This window comes from Barbatula barbatula (assembly GCF_947034865.1).
Source record: "Barbatula barbatula genome assembly, chromosome: 4".
In the NCBI taxonomy this organism is placed as follows: Eukaryota; Metazoa; Chordata; class Actinopteri; order Cypriniformes; family Nemacheilidae; genus Barbatula; species Barbatula barbatula.
This window is the reverse complement of record NC_136768.1, coordinates 3,451,460-3,471,276: the sequence shown is the minus strand read 5'-3', so window position 1 is coordinate 3,471,276 and position 19,817 is coordinate 3,451,460. Positions and strand designations below refer to the sequence as shown.

Sequence of the window (19,817 nt, the reverse complement as noted above, 5' to 3'; positions counted from 1 at the left end):
TTTAGGTCTAACCAGAAGTCCAATTAGCAAGTGCCGGATATACAGTTAGAATAAATACAGAATACAATATATAGTCATTCTGTCTAGGGTAAAGAAATATGAGTTCATTTGATCTTGATGTCCGGAACACGTTGTACTCGTCAACCCCCACCTCCTAAGCATAAACTCTCGATGACATCTTTAACAGACAAACCAGGACACAGGAGAACATAGATTCTACAGTAATTATCTCACAACAACGGTAGAGTCGAAAGAGCCAGGTTGTTATGTCAAAATAATATGCATGTGCGGTTCACCCTCCGCTCCACTAGGCGTCAGTAGCGAGTGAATCAACATCAACTACATGACGCTTAATCATCAGAGACCGCAGCAACACCTGTTGACGAGCGACACACGCACCCCACGCGACTTACTTGTAAGTAACTTTCCTTATAAAGCATAAAATGCCCGTGTTGAAGTCGTTAAAGAAAGATGTATATGTTGTTTCGGTGCGCGGTTGTTACTCGCAACTGTATGTATTTGTGGACTCGACCTTTGACGGGCAGCGTCATGCTAAGCATGCGCATTGCTTGTGTGTAGACCGCATATTAATAGAAACATTACACGGACAGTCTCAAACCAAAGTTGTCAAACCACTGTAGATTAACGTCAATAACGAAACACTCATTTTAAAAACCCATGACCGGTTTAAAGCATCAAAATTTACACTGTCCTTTACAAATAAATGGACAACATGGTTGTTTTGCTTCCATGCTTTTGTGTTGGACCGTGATGTAAACAAACACAAGCTAGTTCCTGTTGAACACAGTTTCTTTGTTTGTTTCGATCAAATCATTATATGTTGTGAGTAAATATATTCTGCAGATCTCTTAGCAAAAAACAATAAATGTAGATGCATCAAGCATTGAGGCGATTACAAAAATTACAATTCTGTTATCATTTACTCGCCCTTTAGTCATTTTCAAATCTGTATGAATTTCTTTCTTCTGCAGTAAACAAAAGAAGATATTTTGTTAAATGTTGTCAACTGGCCCCCATTTGTTTGCACTGGTGAAAGTGAATAGGGTCCTGTACTTTTCGGTCACAAACTTTTTCAAAATATCTTCTATTGTGTTCTGCGGAGGTTTGAATTGACAAGAGACAAGAGTAGTATGTCCACTAACTAATGTTAAGATACATTTCTTGTATGCTAAGAAAATAATATAATATATTAATAACAGTGTGTTTTCTAAAAATGTGCATTATTTAGTGTTAAGACAACCAATTGCGTAGCACTTATTGTTTGTTTAACAATTGTTTTTTTTTTTACTTCATAATGACATTTTTGTGTGTATGTAAACCTATTCTACAAGCTCAGTGACTTGATGGTCTTGTGTTTAATTGCTTGTTCTGTTACCTAGATGTTCCTGCATTGGACGGACGCCAGGAGACCTGGGAGAAGATCGGAGGGGTGAGTGGTTGAAAAGATGAAACTTGAGTGGGAAGGCTGGTTGTTAGGGGCAGCAGTTGCTGATAATTTTTGGGAATCAGATCCATAACCCCCTTCGTACACACTCTCGGAACTCGGGGGGGAGACACACCTCGATGTCTCCCCCTTTCTCTTATTATCTGCACGCACGCACCTCTTGTCCTCCGATGTCTCCCGCCACTCTCAGCCAGGTTGCCAGTCTGTCTCCTCACTCCACCATCTCCCGCCACTCTGTCTCTCTGTCTCCTCACTCCACCGTCTCCCGCCACTCTGTCTCTCTGGGTCCTCACTCCACCGTCTCCTGCCACGTTGCCAGTCTGTCTCTCTGGGTCCTCACTCCACCGTCTCCCGCCACTCTGTCTCCTCACTCCACCGTCTCCCGCCACTCTGTCTCCTCACTCCACCGTCTCCCGCCACTCTGTCTCCTCACTCCACCGTCTCCCGCCACTCTGTCTCCTCACTCCACCGTCTCCCGCCACTCTGTCTCCTCACTCCACCGTCTCCCGCCACTCTGTCTCTCTGGGTCTTCACTCCACCGTCTCCCACTCCTCACCATCCAGGCTGCGCTCAGGTCCGTCGTCACCTGTGTTTGAACCCTGGACTTGCCGTTCCAGTGTCAGTGCTCGTCCTCCTGAGCCACTTGGTCCTGCACACTTTTGGAAGTTCTTTTCGTATATTTATCCTTTTTTTTCGATAGAACTACATAAGAGATGTGATAGTGCACTTAAACTTCAGGAACCCGGTCTTGATCCGTGGTCTGCCTGACCCAGTGGCAGCACTCATAGCACTGAGCTACCTGGTCTTGCATGTGTTTGTCAATTCTCCTGGTATTGTTATCTTTTTATCTAGTTAGAGCTATGTAAGACTTAAATTAAGGCTACCTGGTCTTGATCCCAGGTCTGCCTGACCCAGTAGCAGAGCTCATACCCCTGAGCTACTGGGCTTTGCATGCTTTAGATAGTCCTTAAAAAGATATCCTGAGGATAATTGCAGACAAACGTGCAGACAAAACGTCATCTGGGCTTGAACCCATACCACAGGTTTCAGAACCAGCACTCTAAGGCTTTTTTTGTTGAAGGTTTTATGTTGAACAAAGGGTTCAAACATGTACAGCAATGATAAAACATTAGGGCATATAACATCCAAAACACACTGGCACAAAAGTGTTTTAAAATAATTTAAATTCTTTTAAAAATTAAAATAAATATCAACGCATGTAAAAATCTCTTCAAAGAAAACTACATCATCATGTCATCATATACAGATGATGACACACAAAACATTACAGAATAAAATCATCCTTGCACCGTCAGATTATACTTTAAATTGCAAGATTTTTTTCCCCAAACCAGGCTGTCACATCCATTTAGATGAAGAAAAGAACAACAAACAAAACACAGGCAGATAATCTGGAGGAAAAGCATCCTTTTTACAGACAGCATTCAGTAACTGCACAGGCCTTCATGTTACAGTGTCCTGACCGCTGTTCAGACTCCGGGTGGCTCCATCGGGTCTATGGCTTTCCAATATCCTATAGGTATGGGTTCAGATGTGTTCAGATGTCTTGCTCTTACAAAACTAACCCATTTCAACACATGTAAGCTTTTTAGATTTTCCCTCTGCTCATGGCTATAATACTTTACCAGCCTCTCATTTACCTCCATAAAACAATGTAATGATGTAATGACTTACTTTTTTAAAAAAACATTTTATAACTTTATTTCGTACAAATCTATATAACCCCAAATTTTTGAAATCTTATTTACATGAAAAACTTTAAAATGGCTAACTGCCCACCCCAAGAAACATTTACAATTTTATTTTTTTATGCTTTTTTTCTAGAGAAAGTTTGTTTTGTCTTTACAATGTTTTTTCTTCTCAATCAAAGAGAACAACAATCAGCAAGAAACCAAACCAAAAATGTCCACAAATTGCCAACCTGAACCTGTTTCCGCATTATCCCATGATGCCTTTTATTTAAAGGGGGCACACAGAGAACAAAAGAAAAAGCAAAGGGGAGTAAATGAAGCTGTGTAACTGTCAGTCATTGCTGTCCTCACAGGTGTACTCATGAATGGGTAGGAGGGACACAGCTGGCAGAAAAAGTGAGAGGAACGCCGCCTCCCTCTAGTGGTGCGATTCGGCCTCATGAAGTATGAAGCTCACACGTAGCCATCTTCCGCGCAGCCTCCAACTGTGTAGTGGAACTCCTGAAGATTGGACACACCGTGGAAGTGCACGAAGGCCCCGGCCACCACAAAGACACGGAATAGCTGATGGGAATGGAACTGGGAACAGAAAACGGGTACAAGTAAGAATTTGAGTAAATCAAAGGAGAGTACAGGACTACAGGTCTAAACATGTGACAAAATGAAGGCTCTTGGAAAGCTGAGTATATAGTGAAGTATATTTTGAGGACATTCCAGTAGAATACTGTTAAGGTAAATGAATCATAAACAATAATAATCTATTTAGGAGTCAGCAGTGACCCAAAACAAGTTTTTTTCAGATATCATTCATACAAATTTCATTAAGTCAAATCATTAGGTTCCGGTAGCTTCACATACTTGTGGAAAAGTGTTTGCAGAATTAGGTTGAAACTCACCCAGATATCACACTTGCCAGGAAAGAATCTCTCGGGGATCCGGACAGCGTACAGACAGGCTCCGGTGATGTACAGGGCAGCTCTTTAAAAACTCAACAGGGTTCAGATCTGTCAGTGGCCTGTGTGGGAGAAGAGCAAATTGTAAGTGTAATGATATTGAACTAAATGTTGTTTAAATGTTTCTCTTGTGTTAATGATAGATTCATGTGTCACGTCTCGCATATTTCTGCTTAGGGCGAGCTTTATGTGAATGATAAAAACTGTCGGCTTATAAAGAGAAACATCATTTTCAATGGCGGCATCATTGATGGCATTAACTGTCTCCTGAATCAGACAGCGGTAAGAATATAGTTCAAATATACTGAATCCTATCAGACTCAATTCAAATATTTATCTTTGTATTCTCACTCTGTGGTCAAATTGATGAATGAATTTTAAATGGGATACCTAACTCTCTGCCTTAGACCTCCTCGGGATACATCAACGATCAGTCCGTCATCGACTATGACATCTTAGCATCCAATGGGGTCATCCATGTCCTGCAGGGCCAGTTGAAAGCCCCTCCGCTTCCCCCTCCAACCCTCCACCCGGCTCATAAGGCAGGAATGGTCATTGGTGTGCTGGTGCTCATTATCCTAATCGCAGCGGCCAGATTTGTGGGATACAATTTCTACACACAAACAACAAAGCCGTTTCAGTTCCACTGTTTTAAGGTGAGCCTTATCTCATACGCTTGCCTTCAGTGTGCACAGACACATTTTATAACGTAAATATATGACCTTTTTTAGGAGGATGAAGGAGTTGAGGCAAATCAATCAGAACCAAGCCCGAACATCAGTAATCCTGTGTACGAATCCACCCCTGCCCCAAAAGACCAAGGACCAACTTGAGTCTAACATGCAGCAATTTCATATCTCTTCAAATGCTGAAGAACACTGCTTTTTCACCCTTTATAGCATATAGTACACATATTGGAATAGGTCTTTCTTTTTTCATTTTGCAATAGGAAGACAAGCATGAAGTGATATCCACTGGTTCCTATGACCTGCTCCAGGATAGCTGAAATAACCACATCAAGCATATACTGACGCAGCAATAAAACATCATGGTGCAGTTCTCTCAAATACCACAATATCATAAGTTCAATTTAACAATGATCGGACAGTGAAATACCAAAATGACACTGAAATCAAAATGTACTGCGGTTGTGTATGCACATTTTGTTTTTTTAGAGTGTTTGCATGTGTAAATATTTGTCATTCACAGAGTTACTATCCATGTCTCCATTCTGTTGTGTTACAGACAATAATAAATATCCTTGATGTATAACAACCCTTTCCCTTTTCTCTGTTACAATTATTGTGTGAAAAAAATCACACCCAATATAATTAATTACAGATTTGTTTAATCTATTACTATAATCAATTGATTGAATTGACATCTTAAAATGAACAATAATTAAATTGACTGCTTGAATGTATCAGATCTGATGATAAACATTTTACTTAAACTCGCGCCAACGGGGGAAACACCAGTGCAATGATCCTGCAAGTTTACCTTGTTTACCTTACCTGTTTAAAAAGACGGGATGGGTGCTTATATATTTGTTGTAAAGTATTTTGTATACGAATGAATTCTCTTACCTGAGCATTTGAATTAGGCGTCATTCTCTTGGTTGAACGAAGACGTGCACGCTGTATTCACTTGGCCACCTGCAAGGTTGTTGCGCAATCACTCAGAGCAACGTGCTGACGTCAAAGTGCTGCGTGAGCGTTCCGAACGCACTCCTGTCTCGCGCTACATTGGATTGAATTCAATATCAAGGTAAGACAATTTTAGATTGTTTTTCCCTAAATCTCTAAAATAGCCTAATGTATATAATGTTAATAATCTGATAAAACACCGTAATATACCAAAGAAAATGTGCTGTTTTGAACCTGATAATTTCTCTACGTAAAAACAGTTTAGACATCGAGACACTGAGCCTGCGGTGTTTTGGCAATTTTGTTTAAGTGAAGTCCAGTCATTGATATGATTACAGGAATGTTAAAAAAAGACACAATTGTTCCATGCATGCAGTGTCCAGTGGCTCAGTGATTAGGAACACATGCTCTAGAGGTCTTGGGTTCGAGCTCAGGTGTTGACCTGCATGTGCATGGCCCCAAAAACCCTTATGGCAATAATAGATTTTATGGTCAATTCAACACTTGACTTGACACATGGACAGTCACATCATACCATATTGTCATTCTATAGGGTAAAGAAATATGAGTTAATTTGATCTTTATGTCTCAATGACATCTTTAACAGACAAACAGGAGAACATAGATTCTACAGTAATTATCTCACAACAACGGTAGAGTCGAAAGAGCCAGGTTGTTATGTCAAAATAATATGCATGTGCGGTTCACCCTCCGCTCCACTAGGCGTCAGTAGCGAGTGAATCAACATCAACTACATGACGCTTAATCATCAGAGACCGCAGCAACACCTGTTGACGAGCGACACACGCACCCCACGCGACTTACTTGTAAGTAACTTTCCTTATAAAGTATAAAATCGCATAATGCCTGTGTTGAAGTCGTTAAAGAAAGATGTATATGTTGTTTCGGTGCGCGGTTGTTACTCGCAACTGTATGTATTTGTGGACTCGACCTTTGACGGGCAGCGTCATGCTAAGCATGCGCATTGCTTGTGTGTAGACCGCATTTTAATAGAAACATTACACGGACAATCTCAAACCAAAGTTGTCAAACCACTGTAGATTAACATCAATAACGAAACACTCATTTTAGAAACCCATGACCGGTTTAAAGCATCTAAATTTACACTGGCCTTTACAAATAAATGGACAACATGGTTGTTTTGCTTCCATGCTTTTGTGTTGGACCGTGATGTAAACAAACACAAGCAAGTTCCTGTTGAACACGGTTTCTTTGTTTGTTTCGATCAAATCATTATATGTTGTGAGTAAATATATTCTGCAGATCTCTTAGCAAAAAACAATAAATGTAGATGCATCAAGCATTGAGGTGATAGTTCACCCAAAAATAACAATTCTGTTATCATTTACTCGCCCTTTAGTCATTTTCATATCTGTATGAATTTCTTTCTTCTGCAGTAAACAAAAGAAGATATTTTGTTAAATGTTGTCAACTGGCCCCCATTTGTTTGCACTGGTTTCTCTATACAATAGAAGTGAATAGGGTCCATTTCAAAATATCTTCTATTGTGTTCTGCGGAGGAAAGTCATACAGGTTTGAATTGACAAGAGTAAATGATGATAGAATTTTCATAGTATGTCCACTAACTAATGTTAAGATACATTTCTTGTATGCTAAGAAAATAATATAATATATTAATAACAGTGTGTTTTCTAAAAATGTGCATTATTTAGTGTTAAGACAACCAATTGCGTAGCACTTATTGGTTTTTTAACAAGTGTTTTTTTTTTTTACTTCATAATGACATTTTTGTGTGTATGTAAACCTATTCTATAAGCTCAGTGGTCTTGTGTTTAAATGCTTGTTCTGTTTCCTAGATGTTCCTGCATTGGATGGATGGATAGACGGATGCCAGGAGATCCGAGGGGAGACTAGGTGAGTGGTTGAAAGATGAAACTTGAGTGGGGGAGGATGAAGAGGCAGTTGTCGATAATTTTTGGGAATCAGATCCATAACCCCCGTCGTACACACTCTCGGAACTCGGGGGGGAGACACACCTCGATGTCTCCCCCTTTCTCTTATTATCTGCACGCACGCACCTCTTGTCCTCCGATGTCTCCCGCCACTCTCAGCCAGGTTGCCACTCTCAGCCAGGTTGCCAGTCTGTCTCCTCACTCCACCGTCTCCCGCCACTCTCAGTCAGGTTGCCACTCTCAGCCAGGTTGCCAGTCTGTCTCTCTGGGTCCTCACTCCGCCGTATCCCGCCATTCTCAGCCAGGTTGCCAGTCTGTCTCTCTGGGTCCTCACTCCACCGTCATCTCGATATCCAGTTAGGCCCTCCATGCTGTGCACAGGTCCGTCGTCACCTGTGTTTGAACCCTGGACTTGCCGTTCCAGTGTCAGTGCTCGTCCTCCTGAGCCACTGGGTCCTGCACACTTTTGGAAGTTCTCTTCGTATATTTATCCTTTTTTTTTCGATAGAACGTTGTAAGAGATGTCATAGTGCACTTAAACTTCAGGAACCCGGTCTTGATCCCTTGTCTGCCTGACCCAGTGGCAGCACTCATGGCCCTGAGCTACCTGGCCTTGCATGTGTTTGTCAATTCTCCTGGTATTTTTATCTTTATATATAGTTAGAGCTATTTAAGACTTAAATTTAGGCTACCCGGTCTTGATCCCTTGTCTGCCTGACCCAGTAGCAGAGCTCATAGCCCTGAGCTACCTGGTCTTGCATGTTTTTGTCAATTCTCCTGGTATTTTTATCTTTTTTTATAGTTAGAGCTATGTAAGACATAAATGTGGGCTACCCGGTCTTGATCCCAGGTCTGTCTGACCCAGTAGCAGAGCTCACACCCCTGAGCTACTGGGCTTTGCATGCTTTAGATAGTCCTTAAAGAGATATCCTGAGGACAATTGCAGACAAACGTGCAGACAAAATGTCATCTGGGCTTGAACCCATACCACAGGTTTCAGAACCAGGACTCTTGGGAAGTGAAGACGAAGGTTATGCCCTTGAGCCACTGAATCTGAGCTGCTCAAATTTTTTTTGTGAGGTCCTTGCGTTTTACACACTTAGGGAACATTTGAAAAGTGTGGTTCGAACCAGGACTCTTGGGAAGTTAAGACGAAGGTTATGCCCTTGAGCCACTGAATCTGTGCTGCTCAAATTTTTTTTGTGAGGTCCTTGCGTTTTACACACTTAGGGAACATTTGAAAAGTGTGGTTCGAACCAGGACTCTTGGGAAGTTAAGACGAAGGTTATGCCCTTGAGCCACTGAATCTGTGCTGCTCAAATTTTTCTTTTGTGAGGTCCTTGCGTTTTACACACTTAGGGAACATTTGAAAAGTGTGGTTCGAACCAGGACTCTTGGGAAGTGAAGACGAAGGTTATGCCCTTGAGCCACTGAATCTGAGCTGCTCAAATTTTTTTTGTGAGGTCCTTGCGTTTTACACACTTAGGGAACATTTGAAAAGTGTGGTTCGAACCAGGACTCTTGGGAAGTTAAGACGAAGGTTACGCCCTTGAGCCACTGAATCTGATCTGCTCAATTTTTTTTGTGAGGTCCTTGCGTTTTACACACTTAGGGAACATTTGAAAAGTGTGGTTCGAACCAGGACTCTTGGGAAGTGAAGACGAAGGTTACGCCCTTGAGCCACTGAATCTGAGCTGCTCAATTTTTTTTTGTGAGGTCCTTGCGTTTTACACACTTAGGGAACATTTGAAAAGTGTGGTTCGAACCAGGACTCTTGGGAAGTGAAGACGAAGGTTACGCCCTTGAGCCACTGAATCTGTGCTGCTCAAATTTTTCTTTTGTGAGGTCCTTGCGTTTTACACACTTAGGGAACATTTGAAAAGTGTGGTTCGAACCAGGACTCTTGGGAAGTAAAGACGAAGGTTACGCCCTTGAGCCACTGAATCTGTGCTGCTCAAATTTTTCTTTTGTGAGGTCCTTGCGTTTTACACACTTAGGGAACATTTGAAAAGTGTGGTTCGAACCAGGACTCTTGGGAAGTGAAGACGAAGGTTACGCCCTTGAGCCACTGAATCTGATCTGCTCAATTTTTTTTTGTGAGGTCCTTGCGTTTTACACACTTAGGGAACATTTGAAAAGTGTGGTTCGAACCAGGACTCTTGGGAAGTAAAGACGAAGGTTACGCCCTTGAGCCATTGAATCTGTGCTGCTCAAATTATTCTTTTGTGAGGTCCTTGCGTTTTACACACTTAGGGAACATTTGAAAAGTGTGGTTCGAACCAGCACTCTTGGGAAGTAAAGACGAAGGTTACGCCCTTGAGCCACTGAATCTGTGCTGCTCAAATTTTTCTTTTGTGAGGTCCTTGCGTTTTACACACTTAGGGAACATTTGAAAAGTGTGGTTCGAACCAGGACTCTTGGGAAGTGAAGACAAAGGTTTTTTTCTCCAATTTTGTGTTTTTGAGATTTAAACCCTGTAACTTTCCACACTGTCAGTGGCATACAGACAATTAACCTGGTTCAGCACCAACATTTTTTACATTTTGCATTCAAACCATAATAAACATCAAGCCACATCAGAAGCTCATTGGCTCAGAGGTACGAACACTGTAACTTTGGTAGGTGGTTGATGGTTCAAGGGTGGTTTGTTGGAGTTTGAGTGCTCTATTATTTGGAGTTGGATTTTATGGGTACTTTGTTTTAATTAATTGAGAACTGATGTGAACTATTGTATTGACTTAGTCTAACCTGAGATATGGGCTCCGTTCTCAGGACTACAAACAGAAAGTATACAAATAATCATATAACAATGGAGGGTTATTTTCTACACAAAACCTTTTATTTGCAATATGCACTGGCTAAATGCAGTAGTGTGTTGTTGTGTGACAGGATACTTTGATACTAAAGACACATCACTACATTTGAGTAATATTTAATACTTAAAAAGTTGTTACTTTCTCAAACTCAGAGAGTTGAAGAATCTTTGAATTTAACTGTGTGACTAAGGCTTTTTTTGTTGAAGGTTTTATGTTGAACAAAGGGTTCAAACCTGTACAGCAATGATGAAACATTAGGCCATATAACATCCAAAACACATTGGCACAAAAACGTTTTAAAATAATTTTAATTCATTTAAAAATTTAAATAAATATTAACGCATGTAAAAAGCTCTTCAATGAAAACTACAACATTGCCCTTGTTTAAATGTGGAAAATTATAGAGTTGTAATGTTTCCATGGAAACTCTTTAATAAATTATATCATGTACAGATGATGACACACAAAACGTTAAACAATAAAATCATCCTTGCCCCGTCAGATTATAATTTTTAGGTACTTTAAATTGCAAGATTTTTTTTCAAGTCTTTCATATATGATTTTTTTTCCCTAAACCAGGCTGTCACATCCATTAAGATGAAGAAAAGAACAACAAACAAAACACAGGCAGATAATCTGGAGGAAAAGCATCCTTTTTACAGACAGCATTCAGTAACTGCACAGGCCTTCATGTTACAGTGTCCTGACCGCTGTTCAGACTCCGGGTGGCTCCATCGGGTCTATGGCTTTCCAATATCCTATAGGTATGGGTTCAGATGTGTATGGGACATTAGCAAATGGAGGCATCTTTCGATCATCTTAGTTTTGGCAATCTTGCCCTTACAAAACTAACCCATTTTAACACATGTAAGCTTTTTAGATTTTCCCTCTGCTCATGGCTGTAATACTTTACCGGCCTCTCATTTACCTCCATAAAACAATGTAATGATGTAATGACTTACTTTTTTAAAAAAACATTTTATAACTTTATTTCGTACAAATCTATATAACCCCAAATTTTTGAAATCTTATTTACATGAAAAATTTTAAAATGGCTAACTGCCCACCCCAAGAAACATTTACAATTTTATTTTTTTATGCTTTTTTTCTAGAGAAAGTTTGTTTTGTCTTTACAATGTTTTTTCTTCTCAATCAAAGAGAACAACAATCAGCAAGAAACCAAACCAAAAATGTCCACAAATTGCCAACCTGAACCTGTTTCCGCATTATCCCATGATGCCTTTTATTTAAAGGGGGCACACAGAGAACAAAAGAAAAAGCAAAGGGGAGTAAATGAAGCTGTGTAACTGTCAGTCATTGCTGTCCTCACAGGTGTACTCATGAATGGGTAGGAGGGACACAGCTGGCAGAAAAAGTGAGAGGAACGCCGCCTCCCTCTAGTGGTGCGATTCGGCCTCATGAGGTATGAAGCTCACACGTTGCCCTCTTCCGCGCAGCCTCCAACTGTGTAGCGGAACTCTTGAAGATTGGACACACCGTGGAAGTGCACGAAGGCCCCGGCCACCACAAAGACGTGGAATAGCTGATGGGAATGGAACTGGGAACAGAAAACAGGTACAAGTAAGAATTTGAGTAAATCAAAGGAGAGTACAGGACTACAGGTCTAAACATGTGACAAAATGAAGGCTCTTGGAAAGCTGAGTATTTAGTGAAGTATATTTTGAGGACATTCCAGTAGAATACTGTTAAGGTAAATGAATCATAAACAATAATAATCTATTTAGGAGTCAGCAGTGACCCAAAACAAGTTTTTTTCAGATATCATTCATACAAATTTCATTAAGTCAAATCATTAGGTTCCGGTAGCTTCACATACTTGTGGAAAAGTGTTTGCAGAATTAGGTTGAAACTCACCCAGATATCACACTTGCCAGGAAAGAATCTCTCGGGGATCCGGGCAGCGTACAGACAGGCTCCGGTGATGTACAGGGCAGCTCTTTAAAAACTCAACAGGGTTCAGATCTGTCAGTGGCCTGTGTGGGAGAAGAGCAAATTGTAAGTGTAATGATATTGAACTAAATGTTGTTTAAATGTTTCTCTTGTGTTAATGATAGATGCATGTGTCACGTCTCGCATATTTCTGCTTAGGGCGAGCTTTATGTGAATGATAAAAACTGTCGGCTTATAAAGAGAAACATCATTTTCAATGGCGGCATCATTGATGGCATTAACTGCCTCCTGAATCAGACAGCGGTAAGAATATAGTTCAAATATACTGAATCCTATCAGACTCAATTCAAATATTTATCTTTGTATTCTCACTCTGTGGTCAAATTGATGAATGAATTTTAAATGGGATACCTAACTCTCTGCCTTAGACCTCCTTGGGATACATCAACGATCAGTACGTCATCGACTATGACATCTTAGCATCCAATGGGGTCATCCATGTCCTGCAGGGCCCGTTGAAAGCCCCTCCGCTTCCCCCTCCAACCCTCCACCCGGCTCATAAGGCAGGAATGGTCATTGGTGTGCTGGTGCTCATCATCCTAATCGCAGCGGCCGGATTTGTGGGATACAATTTCTACACACAAACAACAAAGACGTTTAAGTTCCACTACTTTAAGGTGAGCCTTATCTCATACGCTTGCCTTCAGTGTGCACAGACACATTTTATAACGTAAATATATGACCTTTTTTAGGAGGATGAAGGAGTTGAGGCAAATCAATCAGAACCAAGCCCGAACATCAGTAATCCTGTGTACGAATCCACCCCTGCCCCAAAAGACCAAGGACCAACTTGAGTCTAACATGCAGCAATTTCATATCTCTTCAAATGCTGAAGAACACTGCTTTTTCACCCTTTATAGCATATAGTACACATATTGGAATAGGTCTTTCTTTTTTCATTTTGCAATAGGAAGACAAGCATGAAGTGATATCCACTGGTTCCTATGACCTGCTCCAGGATAGCTGAAATAACCATATACTGACGCAGCAATAAAACATCATGGTGCAGTTCTCTCAAATACCACAATATCATAAGTTCAATTTAACAATGATCGGACAGTGAAATACCAAAATGACACTGTGAAATCAAAATGTACTGCGGTTGTGTATGCACATTTTGTTTTGTTAGAGTGTTTGCATGTGTAAATATTTGTCATTCACAGAGTTACTATCCATGTCTCCATTCTGTTGTGTTACAGACAATAATAAATATCCTTGATGTATAACAACCCTTTCCCTTTTCTCTGTTACAATTATTGTGTGAGAAATCACACCCAATAAAATCAATATAATTAATTACAGATTTGTTTAATCATTTTACTATAATCAATTGATTGAATTAACATCTTAAAATGAACAATAATTAAATTGACTGCTTGAATGTATCAGATCTGATGATAAACATTTTACTTAAACTCGCGCCAACGGGGGAAACACCAGGGACCCGTTTCAATAAGGAGGTTCAAGCAACACTGAGTTAAAATATGAACTCTGAGTTGATTTACTCAGATAACCGCTACTCTGAGTTTTCTGTTTCAGAACAGCTGGTTTCAATCAGTTCAATCCACTCTGAGTAAGTTCACCCGAGGTTACTCGTGTTCACCGCGGCTTTAAAAAGCCATCATCAATTGAGCGAAGATAACACGATTCACCATGGCAACGGCACGTGACAAAAAGCGCTCCGTTTATTTCTCGCCAGTCGAATTGGAGGCACTATATATATATCTATATATATATCTATATATATATATATATATATATATATATATACACATATAAACATATATACCTACGACTTTTGTCATGTAGGTGCAATCCTTCTGCAATAAAAAGAACATGGCAGCAGCTGGAAATGAAATATAAAAACATCATTCAGTCCGGTGAGTTTAAATGCTCTTGCTTGTAGGATGCCTGACTGGGAAATGTTTGATATATTTAATAAACTGGCCTTGAAAGTTATGAGTATATGAGAACCGAGCACTGTGGCTATAGAAGACAAAAAACTGGCCATGCTCGCCCCTGCTCCAGCTATGTGTAACGGAGGCCAGCTAGAGTCACTCCCCGACCAACAGAGATGCTCTGGCGACGGACGTTATAGGGACTGCGCATCGTTAGGCTCGTTGTTAGAGCGCCCGTGTCTCATTCTGACCGACGGCAGTTCGAAGCCCGCGCGGGGCGAGTTGGATCTTTTAAATTTGCACCCAATCAAAATGGAAAATCCTAAAGGGTATTTGAATTATTAGAGTTTGCAGCGAGACCACATTTATTTGATCAGCTTATTCAGACAGACGTTCACCATTCACCTGCAATCCTATGAAACTCCTCTTTGATGACTCTCACAGGAAACTTAACACAAATGTATATAAAGTGCTTGAGAGCGATGCACACTTTTCTTACTGCTCTGCATACAGTTGCCTTGCTAACGTGTTCTGCATCCCCGGTGTTATAAAGAAAGCTTCCATTAGTAAAGAAACGTAAAGCCATACAGAGAATCTGCTCAGATGTAAGAGCGCGACCCCGACGAGTGAGGTTTGTGATGTAAGGATGAAGCAGATTGTGGATATATTTAATGGACTGTAAAGAAAAACTGTGCCGCTCAAATAAAGAATCCTCCGCATATGATAAAACAATCCAAACGGGGCTTCACCATATACTCTCCCGACGTAAATGTAACTCTTTCTGAATGAATGCAGCTTCCTCATCTACGGGTACTGAATAAACGGACATTTAATGTCTGTGTTATAAACTTGTGCGCGATTAAGGAAAACGAAAGAAAAAACTAACTGCGAAGGCAATTTCAACACCGCTCGCGCTTCTAAAAGGGGCGGAGATTGTAACAAACCTCGGGTTAGTGGAATAAAACCTGCTCCTGACCAGGTTAGGTTCACAGAGTAGGTTACTATGGTTACTCACTCTAAGTATAAGATACCTTGATTTCTGAAACAGGCTTGACTTACCCCGCGGTCACGGGTTTGATATACCTCGCGTTCTGAAACTGAAAACCCAGAGTATCCCGTTTTCCGGGGTTAACTTACACTGAGTTTGCACTTACCCTGCTTTCTGAAACGGGTCCCAGTGCAATGATCCTGCAAGTTTACCTTGTTTACCTTACCTGTTTAAAAAGACGGGATGGGTGCTTATATATTTGTTGTAAAGTATTTTGTATACGAATTAATTCTCTTACCTGAGCATTTGAATTAGGCGTCATTCTCTTGGTTGAACGAAGACGTGCACGCTGTATTCACTTGGCCACCTGCAAGGTTGTTGCGCAATCACTCAGAGCAACGTGCTGACGTCAAAGTGCGTTTTGGCAATTTTGGCAAAAAGTGAAGTCCAGACATTGATATGATTACAGGAATGTTAAAAAAAGACACAATTGTTCCATGCATGCAGTGTCCAGTGGCTCAGTGATTAGGAACACATGCTCTAGAGGTCTTGGGTTCGAGCTCAGGTGTTGACCTGCATGTGCATGGCCCCAAAAACCCTTATGGCAATAATAGATTTTATGGTCAATTCAACACTTGACTTGACACATGGACAGTGACATCATACCATATAGTCATTCTATAGGGTAAATAAATATGAGTTAATTTGATCTTTATGTCTCAATGTTATCTTTAACAGACAAACAGGAGAACATAGATTCTACAGTAATGATCTCACAACAACGGTAGAGTCGAAAGAGCCAGGCGATGTTATGTCAAATAATATGCATGTGCGGTTCACCCTCCGCTCCACTAGGCGTCAGTAGCGAGTGAATCAACATCAACTACATGACGCTTAATCATCAGAGACCGCAGCAACACCTGTTGACGAGCGACACACGCACCCCACGCGACTTACTTGTAAGTAACTTTCCTTATAAAGTATAAAATCGCATATTGCATGTGTTGAAGTCGTTAAAGAAAGATGTATATGTTGTTTCGGTGCGCGGTTGTTACTCGCAACTGTATGTATTTGTGGACTCGACCTTTGACGGGCAGCGTCATGCTAAGCATGCGCATTGCTTGTGTGTAGACCGCATATTAATAGAAACATAACACGGACAGTCTCAAACCAAAGTGATCAAACCACTGTAGATTAACATCAATAACGAAACACTCATTTTAAAAACCCATGACCAATTTACACTGGCCTTTACAAATAAATGGACAACATGGTTGTTTTGCTTCCATGCTTTTGTGTCGGACCGTGATGTAAACAAACACAAGCTAGTTCCTGTTGAACACAGTTTCTTTGTTTGTTTCGATCAAATCATTATATGTTGTGAGTAAATATATTCTGCAGATCTCTTAGCAAAAAACAATAAATGTAGATGCATCAAGCATTGAGGCGATTACAAAAATTACAATTCTGTTATCATTTACTCGCCCTTTAGTCATTTTCATATCTGTATGAATTTCTTTCTTCTGCAGTAAACAAAAGAAGATATTTTGTTAAATGTTGTCAACTGGCCCCCATTTGTTTGCACTGGTTTCTCTATACAATAGAAGTGAATAGGGTCCATTTCAAAATATCTTCTATTGTGTTCTGCGGAGGAAAGTCATACAGGTTTGAATTGACAAGAGTAAATGATGATAGAATTTTCATAGTATGTCCACTAACTAATGTTAAGATACATTTCTTGTATGCTAAGAAAATAATATAATATATTAATAACAGTGTGTTTTCTAAAAATGTGCATTATTTAGTGTTAAGAGAACCAATTGCGTAGCACTTATTGTTTTTTTAACAAGTGGTTTTTTTTTTTACTTCATAATGACATTTTTGTGTGTATGTAAACCTATTCTATAAGCTCAGTGGTCTTGTGTTTAAATGCTTGTTCTGTTTCCTAGATGTTCCTGCATTGGATGGATGGATAGACGGATGCCAGGAGACCGGGGAGAAGATCCGAGGGGAGACTAGGTGAGTGGTTGAAAGATGAAACTTGAGTGGGGGAGGAAGAAGAGGGGCAGTTGTCGATAATTTTTGGGAATCAGATCCATAACCCTCTTCGTACACACTCTCGGAACTCGGGGGGGAGACACACCTCGATGTCTCCCCCTTTCTCTTATTATCTGCACCTCTTGTCCTCCCACGTCTCCCGCCACTCTCAGCCAGGTTGCCAGTCTGTCTCTCTGGGTCCTCACTCCACCATCTCCCGCCACTCTGTCTCTCTGGGTCCTCACTCCACCATGTTGACAATCTGTCTCTCTGGGTCCTCACTCCACCATGTTGACAATCTGTCTCTCTGGGTCCTCACTCCACCGTCTCCCGCCACTCTGTCTCTCTGGGTCCTCACTCCATCGTCTCCAACTCCTCGCCATCCAGTTAGGCCCTCTAGGCTGCGCTCAGGTCCGTCGTCACCTGTGTTTGAACCCTGGACTTACCGTTCCAGTGTCAGTGCTCGTCCTCCTGAGCCACTGGGTCCTGCACACTTTTGGAAGTTCTCTTCGTATATTTATCCTTTTTTTTCGATAGAACTACGTAAGAGATGTGATAGTGCACTTAAACTTCAGGAACCCGGTCTTGATCCGTGGTCTGCCTGACCCAGTGGCAGCACTCATAGCACTGAGCTACCTGGTCTTGCATGTGTTTGTCAATTGGTATTGTTATCTTTTTATATAGTTAGAGCTATGTAAGACTTAAATTTAGGCTACCCGGTCTTGATCCCAGGTCTGTCTGACCCAGTAGCAGAGCTCATACTCCTGAGCTACTGGGCTTTGCATGCTTTAGATGGTCCTTAAAAAGATATCCTGAGGATAATTGCAGACAAACGCGCAGACAAAACGTCATCTGGGCTTGAACCCATACCACAGGTTTCAGAACCAGGACTCTTGGGAAGTGAAGACGAAGGTTATGCCCTTGAGCCACTGAATCTGAGCTGCTCAAATTTTTTTTTTGTAAGGTCCTTGCGTTTTACACACTTAGGGAACATTTAAAAAGTGTGGTTCGAACCAGGACTCTTGGGAAGTAAAGACGAAGGTTACGCGCTTGTGCCACTGAATCTGAGCTGCTCAAATTTTTTTTTTGTAAGGTCCTTGCGTTTTACACACTTAGGGAACATTTAAAAAGTGTGGTTCGAACCAGGACTCTTGGGAAGTGAAGACGAAGGTTACGCCCTTGAGCCACTGAATCTGAGCTGCTCAAATTTTTTTTGAAAGGTCCTTGCGTTTTACACACTTAGGGAACATTTGAAATGTGTGGTTCGAACCAGGACTCTTGGGAAGTGAAGACGAAGGTTACGCCCTTGAGCCACTGAATCTGAGCTGCTCAAATTTTTTTTGTGAGGTCCTTGCGTTTTACACACTTAGGGAACATTTAAAAAGTGTGGTTCAAACCAGGACTCTTGGGAAGTAAAGACGAAGGTTACGCCCTTGAGCCACTGAATCTGAGCTGCTCCAATTTTTTTTTGTGAGGTCCTTGCGTTTTACACACTTAGGGAACATTTGAAATGTGTGGTTCGAACCTGGACTCTTGGGAAGTAAAGGCGAAGGTAACGCCCTTGAGCCACTGAATCTGAGCTGCTCAAATTTTTTTTGAAAGGTCCTTGCGTTTTACACACTTAAGGAACATTTAAAAAGTGTGGTTCGAACCAGGACTCTTCGGAAGTAAAGACGAAGGTAACGCCCTTGAGCCACTGAATTTGAGCTGCTCCAATTTTTTTTTGTGAGGTCCTTGCGTTTTACACACTTAGGGAACATTTGAAATGTGTGGTTCGAACCTGGACTCTTGGGAAGTAAAGGCGAAGGTAACGCCCTTGAGCCACTGAATCTGAGCTGCTCAATTTTTTTTTGTAAGGTCCTTGCGTTTTACACACTTAAGGAACATTTGAAAAGTGTGGTTCGAACCAGGACTCCTGGGAAGTAAAGGCGAAGGTAACGCCCTTGAGCCACTGACTCTGAGCTGCTCCAATTTTTTTTTTGTGAGGTCCTTGCGTTTTACACACTTAGGGAACATTTGAAAAGTGTGGTTCGAACCAGGACTCTTGGGAAGTAAAGACGAAGGTAACGCCCTTGAGCCACTGAATCCGAGCTGCTCAATTTTTTTTTGTAAGGTCCTTGCGTTTTACACACTTAAGGAACATTTGAAAAGTGTGGTTCGAACCAGGACTCCTGGGAAGTAAAGGCGAAGGTAACGCCCTTGAGCCACTGAATCCGAGCTGCTCAATTTTTTTTTGTAAGGTCCTTGCGTTTTACACACTTAAGGAACATTTGAAAAGTGTGGTTCGAACCAGGACTCCTGGGAAGTAAAGGCGAAGGTAACGCCCTTGAGCCACTGACTCTGAGCTGCTCCAATTTTTTTTTTGTGAGGTCCTTGCGTTTTACACACTTAGGGAAC

The 19,817-nt window shown here is 41.1% G+C and overlaps 2 protein-coding genes and 1 long non-coding RNA gene across 3 annotated transcripts; 2 read left to right on the top strand and 1 right to left on the bottom strand.

Annotated features, from left to right (window-relative positions):
* The first annotated feature begins 359 nt into the window (after positions 1–359).
* Positions 360–5,408, top strand: LOC306892791 (stabilin-2-like). Its single transcript, XM_079454088.1, has 8 exons — positions 360–415; positions 1,401–1,450; positions 2,821–3,005; positions 3,531–3,779; positions 4,094–4,214; positions 4,308–4,412; positions 4,538–4,786; positions 4,862–5,408. Exons 4-8 carry the CDS (start codon positions 3,745–3,747, stop codon positions 4,961–4,963), a joined length of 612 nt encoding a protein of 203 aa, XP_079310214.1. The 5' UTR covers positions 360–415; positions 1,401–1,450; positions 2,821–3,005; positions 3,531–3,744; the 3' UTR covers positions 4,964–5,408.
* On the bottom strand, positions 2,464–5,867 carry LOC306892792. The gene is made up of 5 exons (XR_013786499.1): positions 5,717–5,867; positions 4,853–4,934; positions 4,521–4,743; positions 4,074–4,192; positions 2,464–3,756 (listed from the first exon to the last, which is right to left on the bottom strand). It is a non-coding gene; the product is annotated as an uncharacterized lncRNA (long non-coding RNA).
* A 1,982-nt stretch (positions 5,868–7,849) lies between these two features.
* On the top strand, positions 7,850–13,721 carry LOC306892945 (uncharacterized protein; the record flags this gene model as incomplete). The annotated part of the gene is made up of 6 exons (XM_079454369.1): positions 7,850–8,022; positions 11,859–11,949; positions 12,390–12,542; positions 12,636–12,740; positions 12,866–13,114; positions 13,190–13,721. The coding sequence occupies 6 exons, from the start codon at positions 7,850–7,852 to the stop codon at positions 13,289–13,291; spliced, it is 873 nt and encodes a 290-aa protein (XP_079310495.1). The 3' UTR covers positions 13,292–13,721.
* Between the last annotated feature and the right edge of the window lie 6,096 nt (positions 13,722–19,817).